This window comes from Propithecus coquereli, unplaced genomic scaffold (assembly GCF_000956105.1).
Source record: "Propithecus coquereli isolate 6110/MARCELLA unplaced genomic scaffold, Pcoq_1.0 Scaffold139, whole genome shotgun sequence".
NCBI lineage: Eukaryota > Metazoa > Chordata > Mammalia > Primates > Indriidae > Propithecus > Propithecus coquereli.
This window is the reverse complement of record NW_012138191.1, coordinates 1,042,196-1,052,406: the sequence shown is the minus strand read 5'-3', so window position 1 is coordinate 1,052,406 and position 10,211 is coordinate 1,042,196. Positions and strand designations below refer to the sequence as shown.

The 10,211-nt window shown below is 36.8% G+C and overlaps 1 protein-coding gene across 1 annotated transcript in view; it reads left to right on the top strand.

Moving 5' to 3' along the window:
• The window catches only part of PLCB1 (phospholipase C, beta 1 (phosphoinositide-specific)), a 756,841-nt gene that overhangs the window by 610,897 nt on the left and 135,733 nt on the right, over positions 1 to 10,211 (top strand). Inside the window, 5 exon segments of the mRNA XM_012639238.1 lie at positions 2,240 to 2,394; positions 4,972 to 5,136; positions 6,503 to 6,602; positions 7,636 to 7,740; positions 8,736 to 8,845. Coding sequence (XP_012494692.1) covers positions 2,240 to 2,394; positions 4,972 to 5,136; positions 6,503 to 6,602; positions 7,636 to 7,740; positions 8,736 to 8,845 — 635 coding nt within the window.

Below are 10,211 nucleotides of genomic sequence, written 5' to 3'. Positions count from 1 at the left end.
TTGAGACAGAGTCTCACTCTGTTGCCCTGGCGAGTGCCATGGCATCTGCCTAGCCAAACTCAAACTCCTGGGCTCAAGCCATCCTCCTGCCTCAGCCTCCTGAGTAGCTGGGACTATAGGTGGCGCCACGATGCCTGGGTAATTTTTCTATTTTTAGAACAGATGGGGTCTTGCTCTTCCTCAGGCTGGTCTCCAACTCTTGAGTTCAAGCAATACACCTGCCTCGGCCACTCAGAGCGTTAGGATCACAGGCATGAGCCACTGCACCCAGACCCTAAGCTCTCGTAATAGTCCATTTTTGGCAGTAGATTCTGTTGGATTTTTCAGACACACAAAGATAGTAATTTTATTAAATCTAATTCCCCCCCATCTTATTTATTGCTTTGAACTGATAACATTAAATAATAGTGTTATGAGTGGGCATCTTTCTTTTTTTTTTAATTCGAGAGATTCCACGTTATACTTTTTATTAAGTATGTATCAAGCTCTAAGCAATATGCAAGATATTAATAGCAATTATGTAAGATATGGCTTTTCTGTTTTAATAAATTAATTTATTTTTCAGACATAATGACAGTAGATATTTTCAAGGTACTTGTGATAATTTGATACATTTATAAAATCAAATCAAGATAATTAGTGTATCTGTCACCTTAAATATTTATCTCTTCTTTATGCTAGGAACATACAAATTATTCTCTTCAAGCTATTTTGAAAAGTACAATTGATTGACATTAACTATAGTCTCCCTCCTGATCTATAGAACACCAGGTCTCATTTCTTCTAAGTGAAGAATGGGTATCTTTCTCTTTTTCTTGACACTAGTAAGCATTTCACTGTTGTGATGCCACCAAATGGAATATTGGCTGTGACTTTAAGACAGATATTCTTTAACATACTACAGGAGTTCACACATGTCCCAGTTGGCTAACGGTATTTTAGTCAATGTTATTAAATGTCTTTTGGACATCTATTGGGATGAGCATATGCTCATTTCATCTTTCATGCATAAATATGATAAATTATATTAATAGATCTCCTATATGTAATTATCCTTTTGCTCCCAAGATAAATTTTATTTGCTTGCTATATATTATTTTTTAGAACATATGACTTGCTAATGTAATTTTTTAGGCTTTAAAGTCAATTTTTTTCAAGTGTGATAGGTCTATCATTTTCTTTTCTTTTTATGGTACTTTGTTCAATTTTGGTATCATAGTTAAAATAGTTTAATAAAATGAGAGAGAAAAGTTCACTTATTTTCCATGCTCTAAAAACTATTTGTTACAGGGAGCTTTGAAATAATTCTGTCATCACTTCTTTATTATCTACATAAATAGAGATGAGAAGTGACATAGAAAATCTGGAACAGCTGACAGTTTCCCAGATTCCTTACAACTTTAAAATGTATTTTTTAACCCTAGCAATTGCAATATTGTAATAAGTGTGAACTTTCATTTGATATACTGAGACTAAGAAAAATTTTGACCAGTAACCTTTGTCCATTGGAAAAGAGTCAATGTATAATTAGATATTGGTTGTATTAATAAGTAACTATAGAAATGCAAAGTTTTAAAAGGAAATTTTTCCCTATAAATTAAAAAACAAGAAAAGGAATTATGGCATCCACTATTAGACAGGTATGGGGAAGTCCATCCTCAAAAACATGGCTTAGGGAGCATAAATTGGTTTAAGCTTTCTGAAGGATATTTTAGCAAAACTTATCAAAACAGCTTTTCCAATATGCACATTTTATGGCCCAGAAAGTACACTCTTAGAAAAAATCATTGATAATATATTCCAAGATTTCACCACAATGACTTTCATCAAAACATTACATATAATGGTAAAAAATTAGAAGAGCATAAATGTGCCCAAAGAGGAGACTGGTTAAATACGTTTATTCAAATATATCTATTGAAAGGAACTTTATACAGCTGTTATAATTAAGACAGAGAAATATTTAATGAAATAGACATACCACATGTCTTAAATATATTTGAAGTGGAAAAACGGACTATATACCAACCTGTTGGCAGTGGTTATCTCCGGATTTGGAGCTTGCAGGTGATTTTGTTTTCCTTATCTGTGTTTCCTACATTTCTACAATGAATAGACATTTCCTTTGTAAAGCAGAACAGTCACAAAAGTGGACTGTAATATAGTCTTACTTTACAGAATTATTTTCTTGCTCCAAGCATAAATACACTCATAAAAGTTTTGCATTTTTTACATTCAGACCTGGCTATGCAAATAAATATGGGAATGTATGAATACAACGGGAAAAGTGGCTACAGATTAAAGCCAGAGTTTATGCGGAGGCCTGACAAGCATTTTGATCCATTTACTGAAGGCATCGTAGACGGGATAGTGGCCAACACTTTATCTGTTAAGGTATGTACACCTCTATCACAAAATTGTTTCTAACAAAAGTCTTCAATATTATCTACTTTGCATAAATAAATAGCTTAGTCATTAAAAATTTAGTAGCTAGCAAAGATTCTACTTCCCTCATACATTTTGTTCCTTTATGGATCAAATCTGCATTAAAAGTTTTCACAGGTCACAGGAATGAAATAAAGAGGCTGAACCACATTCTGAATATGTAAAAATCAGACCCTAAGACAACAAATTGAGTTGGTGGGACTCACTGTAGCCAGACCTCTCTTTTGTTGTAAATATCCCACCATGAAATTTACATGAAAATTAGTGACTCATCTTGGAGAGACCTTCTAGATCTTTTTCCTCCATTAGTTCTGAGCAAAATTATAGAAAAAAAAAAAATTCTCTCAATAAGTTATTAGTATTGAACGGAAGCTTTCAAGTGACCATAACATGGTTTTTGAAAATCTACCAGCATATTCAGGAATTTTAAAACATGTATTAATGATCTTAAATAAAAGAGTTGCTTTATTAAATATATATATGACCCTAAAAAATTAATTCTAAATTATTTTCTCCAGTCTTTGAACTTGATGTTACAGAATATATAAATTTTTTTAGCTGTCAGAAAATAGTTTTAATCCTATGAAGGGGAAATTCATTTTTATAAAGAGTATTTGCATAGATTTTGTAAGCCCTTGACTGTTAAAGCTTTAAAGTATCGTTTCTTTTCTGTTTAACTGAGTAACTATGGAACTAAGAAACTTTTTCACTGGACATAAATGCAATTTGCAGATTGACCTTAAACCAAGGCATTTGAAAAACTATATAAAATACTTTCTGTAATAGTTTCACTAACTTCTATCTACCCTAAGCAGTTGAGCCCATTTTTTACTTTAAAACTTACGTGACTTTACAGCAAAGATTTAAAAATAAAATTTCAATAATGTGTCTCATAATTATACATTTTGAAATTATTTTAAGCTACATCTATAAAGAGTGAAGTTGGCAGAATTAGATCTTCATGATTATGTTTATTTTAGGAAATATTTTTCAGAAAAGGATATTTAATTTCTGTCAAGTGTAATTAAGATAAACTCATAATCATCATGTGCTGATAGGATGCTATTTTCAGAGTCTTTGCCCATTGTTGTTACAGTTGGGCCAAATTAATAATATTTTTGCTTGTTTGCAGATTCATCTTGTTTTGAACATATTGCTTGCTTATTTATTTTGTCTTGAAAATTCTGTGACAGTGTAAGCCATTACAAAACAATGGCATAGAGGCAGGAAAGTAAGTTGAGTTGTGAAGGGGAAATAGCTGAATCCCAGAGAAGTGTAACCTGCTGCTTACTTCTAGACTGGAGAGGCCGTTCTAGAGCTATCAGTCTCCCCTGAATGAACAGACCACACCACAGTAGAATCCTGCCTTTAACATTACAGCTAGAGCCAAGATACAGCTCACATCTGTCCGGTTGTGCCTTTGTCTTGATCTTCTAGCGTAGACATAATAGTGGCAGAATGGACTTATGAGCTCACAGATGCTGTGTCATCCTGTTTTACTGATGAGAACATTGCAAGTTTAGTGTCATTATTTAGTGTAGGACTGTACTTTGATCAAACATCTTAAGCATACAAAATCTGTGGTGAATCTGAATTCCCAATGGGACTCAAATAACTTGTATGTTTCAAACATGTGAAATGCCTGCTACATGGTTCTCAAGTTAAACAAAGAGATCGTTTCTGGCAGACCCCATGCACCAAGCCAAATAGAACATCCAGAACAAACAGAAATGGGTTGTCCTAGGACAAATTCACAGAGACTTCCTGATGACTCTGACTTGTTCAGAATTTCTAATGGCATCATCATGTAGCTGCCTTTGACTTCACTAGGCCTCTAATGGCTGTTCTCATGCCACCAGGGTGTCTGATTTCTGGTCCAGCCATCATCTTGGAAATTCTGCCCCCTTTCATGGACTTGAGCTCAGAAAGCTCTTGACCAGCAGGCAACTTTGTTCTGACTACACAACCCAGATTCATTCACCAGGTTTGCTATCTCAGCACTTGCTCTCTGATGTTCCTCTCTCTGCTGTAAAGCACAGCAGGAGATCTGTTTGCCTCCATCTACCTTTATGACGGCTGACAGATCCCTCAAATTTTGAAAATAGGGTTCGAAAAAGAGACAGACGTGGAAGACGTTTTGCAAATACGTAATTTTAACGTCTCTTTTATCTACATAATATCCATTAGTTCTGTAGGTACACAAAAGATCCCCGCAATTGTGGAGAGAACTAACCAGGTGAGGTTATTGGTAATGGTAAACAGGTGCCCATGGCTTAAAGTGGGTATGTGCTCATTTATCCCTCCTGAGCTACTCTGTCTTATTAATTGGTTCTTTCTAACCTCACCATTTTCAATATTCCTGTACCAACTCAAGTGAAAGAGAAATCATATTTCTCCTCTTGCTTCCATTTCATTTTGCTTATAATTCAACATTCACCAGCAGCACTTTTACCTCTTTAAAGTATTCTCTTATGTCTGTGTTACTCATATATCAATACTGCCTTCATTTATTTATTTATTTTCTAGATTATTTCAGGTCAGTTTCTTTCTGATAAGAAAGTGGGGACTTATGTGGAAGTGGATATGTTTGGTTTGCCCGTGGACACAAGGAGGAAGGCATTTAAGACCAAAACATCCCAAGGAAATGCTGTAAATCCGATCTGGGAAGAAGAACCTATTGTGTTCAAGAAGGTTGGTCTCACGTTCTTGACATAAGACGTAACTGCATTTTCCAGGTGTTGTACACTGAGAAAATAATGAAATGAGGAATTATTTGTTGTTTAATTTGGAAATTTACACATTTGTAAAGCAGTAACATTTTGAAAGCCATCCTGAAAATTCTTCAAGATCTCTATTAAACACTTGTTTGGATTTTCAGAATTGTGTTATAAATCAATGTATTCTAGTATGCCTCATTTAGAAGACTAGCAAAATGTATAAATTTAATTCATAATGTCTCATCATACAAGTGAAAAATGATACATTTTCATTAGAACTCAAATGAAGTAGAGAGGGAAGAAGGGAATAACATGGTGGCTGAGCGAAAGGAAGTCCATACTTCCTTTAAAAAGAGTAGTAATTAAACTCCCTTGAATCTTCAACCACTGGCAGCTGGTCATTCTATCCTGCCTGGTTTCTGTCTAATAAAGTTTAAACCTTTCATGCTCAACTGGACCTTTCTCTCTGTCTTCACCAAAAAACAAATCTTCATGCATTGTTTATCAAATAAAGGAAGAAAATAAGCCCAGGAGAAAGTAGAGTAGACATTCTTATCCTACCCTTTGCTTTTATCTGACTGAAATATCTACAAAGGCAGTCTTCTCCAAAGAGAATATCTATATGAAAGCTCTCTGTGCTCTGAGATTTTTTATATGTTAACTGGGTTTAGTAATAGTGTCTACTTCATAGGGTTATTATGAACATTCCATAAGTGAATATATTAGCAACAGTTTCAAAATGTCTGGAGCAATGTTTGCTGCTGTTATTAAATTTTTAGAGATAGTTGATCTCATGTTCTTGACATGATCTATAATTGCATACTCCAGATGTTTCACACTGAGCAAAGAAATGAGTAATTACTGTTGCTTAATTTGGGAATTTACAAATTTATAAAGCAACCATATTTTGAAAGCTAACCTGAAAGTTACTTTTTTGTGTTTATTTGTGCTATGAAGGTACAAAAGTTATTTGCTTTGAAAACCTAAAACTAAGTGTTTGCGTGGTGATAAGCCCACTAACTGTTTGTGTTTAAACGTAGAACTTTTGTCATTTCCACATAGAAAATGTTCATGTAAAAATAAAATGGCCTGCATTTTGAATAATGGCCTCACTGGGGCAAGGTGATAAAATATAGATGAAGCCCTGTCTCTGTTAACCCATGTCTTCTCCTTCTGCAAATTTAACTTACAGAGCAAGAGCTTAACTTTTTGTCTAAATTGGCTAAGTAGAAACTTCTACATGGATTTGGAAAAGCAGGGCCTGATTGCATAATACCTTCCTAACTCTTTCTTAGAATTGCTCATTCTTATAACCAGGTGTGTCCTTAATGTCCCCATAGGTGGTTCTTCCTTCTCTGGCCTGCTTGAGGATAGCAGTTTATGAAGAAGGAGGTAAATTTATCGGCCACCGGATCTTGCCAGTGCAAGCCATTCGGCCAGGTATGGATAGTGTGGTGAGAAACTTTTTATCAAAGTTGTAAAGAAAATCATTTCTGCCATACATGATTGTTAAAGAATGATTTAGACAGCCAGGTGCAGTGGCACACACCTGTAGTCCCAGCTACTTGGGAGGCTGAGTCAGGAGGATTGCTCGAGCCCAGAAGTTCAAGGCTATAGTGTGCTATGATCACACCTGTGAATAGCCACTGCTCTCCAGCCTGGGCAACATAGTGAGACTCTGTCACCAAAATAAAAGAAAAAGAAAAAAGAATAATTTAGGAAACCATTTGCTGCTTTGTAATTCCGTTATGTAACAAGGGCTATGGCATCATTTAAATGACAGTTACATGTTTTTGTGACATGCTATGGAATATTAGTCAACTCTTGTCTTAATGATTACGTGTAACAATCTGAAAACTTATATACAAGTATTTATCTTCATGCTCACAGGTCTCTGGGTGGGCAGGGTTTGGCTGATCTAGCCTGAGCTCAGCAGCACAGCTGTGCTTCAAGCTGTGGGTTGGGTTTAGGCCTGTTCCACACGTACTGATTCTGCGGCACAGGCTGCAGGGATAGTGGCACCCAAAATATGGACTTCTCTTGGCAGACCACTAGAATGTGAAGGGCAAGCTTAACTCTGCATTTTAAGCTTCTGCTTGTGCCATGCCACTAACGTCCCGTTGGCCAAAGCAAGGGATATGCTAAATCCAAGTCAAGAAATCACGCCAAGTATAACTCTATTATAGGGGGTGAATTCGGGCCAATAATTCAATCTATGGCATACGATTCTGAATTCTCTTTTGGGAGTAAGATATGGTTGGAAAGGAAAAAAATCAGAATCAACGATGGTTTCCTGTCTGATGAGAAAAATAAGACCTTATCACTGAAAACCATGTGATTAAAATGAAAAAGAAGAGGCTTGGTTGTCATACAAAGTCACCTAAAATAAATACTTCCATCACATACATATTCATGGTTATAACTGACATTGTGAAGAAAGCATGTGATACACAGTATTATTGTCACCCTCTAGGCTATCACTATATCTGTCTGAGGAATGAAAGAAACCAGCCTCTGACGCTGCCAGCTGTGTTTGTCTACATAGAAGTCAAAGACTACGTGCCAGATACATATGCAGGTAAACGACCTAACACAAGGGATATTTCCGTCTGGGTCGTCCATATTTTTGTGGTTTAGTGGAAGGAAAACTGGACCAAACAAAGGCAGGAGATTCTGGTCTCAGAATCACCTCTATTTCTGTATGTATACTTAGAGATAAATTGCTGACGCTTTTGTGAATAAATTTTAATTTAATTTATTTAATGTATATCCTAATACCTCAGTTTTGAACATACCTATTTACAGGTAGTCTTATTCTCATGGGCCCAGCATTGCCTAACCCATGCTACCTGGTACTACAGTTGTCTAGATCTATACAATAAATTTGCCTTCACCCAGTTTTAAAACCCTGATCCTTTTCATGGGCAGAGTCCTAAGTTTGGAAAAATTAACTTACAATGATGTCATCCTGGAATGATAAATGTAAATGTTTATAGTGCCAAGTGGCCTCGGTGTAAGACACTGAAGAGCGGTGGGGACTATGGCAAACTTGGAGCACACGCCCCATCCAAAGATGGCAGCCATAGTGTACTTTGGCTAGCCATGGCCATGCGAGTGAACCCACATTGCCAAATCTTTGGGTTGTTTTTGCAGGCTTTTTACGCAAAATATCTCCATTCATGAAACATCATATGAGCCAAATAAGACAAATGCGTGGGCTATTGCTGGAATGGATGGAACTCTGAAAAAGAAGCTAAAGAATCGAGAGTGTTGATAGACTGGAGTTGTAGCCTTTCCAGTTTGGCTCTCAGGGCTGAGCTCTTCTGATTTCTCTCTTCCTGAGGTTTCAGCAGAGTTCTGACTCTTGTCCATTTCCAAAATGTTAGATAGATGAGTAGACACTTATGTGGGTAGATGGAAGCATGAAAGATGGATGATGAATGGGTAGATGGATGGGTGGGTAGATGGATAATGAATGAATGTATGAATGGAGGGCTGGATGGATGGACAGATGACAGAGTGATCATCAGTAACTCCAGGACCTTTGACCTAAAATGCCTCTTCCCTATTTAGATGTGATCGAAGCTTTGTCAAACCCAATCCGATACGTGAATCTGATGGAGCAGAGAGCTAAGCAACTGGCTGCTTTGACCCTGGAAGATGAAGAAGAAGTAAAGAAAGAGGTAAGAGAGTGGTCTAGGGGTATGCATGTCATGAAGCGTGATTTCCTCACCTACTTGCTGGCTTTGCCTCACTGACATCACACCTCAGAAGAAGAAACAACACATTGGAGCAACACTTTCACATAGCTCAGCATCATGTTACAAAACATCTCTATGGTGGACTAAATTCTTCATGTTTCACTCTCTTTCGTCATTCTGTGAAGACGAACATCTTATATTGTGATCACATTAAACAGCACATATCATGCTGTTTCAGATGAAAGTTTCTATATGATTTCATGCTAATGAAAGGCGATTAAGGCAGTTAAAGAAGATAATCATCAAGTCATTTAGTGTTTCTCTTTTTCATCAAATGGAATAATAATTACAGTCTGTGTTTTAACCTTTTATTTTTACTTAATACAAATATTTTCCCTATCATTAAGTATTCTTCTACTACATGACTTTTAATGACCCAATAATCCCCAGTTACTGGTTATTTGCAATGCATCTCTATTTTGAACAGATCTTCAATGAACATCATGTAAATACATATTTTAGCATTATCTATGATTATTTCCTTGTTTTTTTGTATAGAACTTTAGAAATTTTTGAAAATGTTTGATAAATGAAACAATGAAAAGCACTCGGGCCCCTGCTTGAATTTAATGAGGGATTAGTCTAAGCAATCACTGACTGCACGAAGTCCACAGAAGGAGGGGTGTATATGCACTTGAAGCAGACGCTGTTGGTGCCCCGCTCAGATTTCCTTCTGGGGGCTGCTGCACCCACTGCCACAGGGCTGCTGCAGGAGTTAACTAAAAGCACTCCCTGAGGGCTGGCCTGGGCTGATGGGAACCACCTTGCCTGGAGATGCCTGGCATGTTACTCCTTAGAGGGGGTGAACCACGCCCAGTGGCTGACAGATCCAGGAGAGTAACAGCTCGGGGTGCTTCTGGGTGAGCAACTTCCGTGTTGAAGTTCATGCTCCAGAGCTCCCCAGGGGATCAGGCTGAGGCTAGAGTTCGCCTGAGACCACATTTCCCCTTATCTTTTTCCTGTCTCTTAGCTTGCTTCCTCATTCCCCTACAGTTTTCTCCTGAGAACATTCTCACAATAAACCATATGCCCAAGAATCCCCAGGTCCAGTTTTGCTTCTAGGGAAACCAAGAATGCTAGATAGCTTGCTGTTTTATAATTAAGTTCAAGAATGAGTGCCCTTTTTGAATTTTTTTCCTTGCCAACTAGAATTTAAAGATTTGACAATAGTTACATCTTTAATTCTGGTATTTCTTCAGTGCTAATACTGCTTTTTTCTTTCCCATGACCTTTAAAAAGATTAAGTAAGACTAGAGAATTCTATGAATTTCTCACTTTGCTCATATGG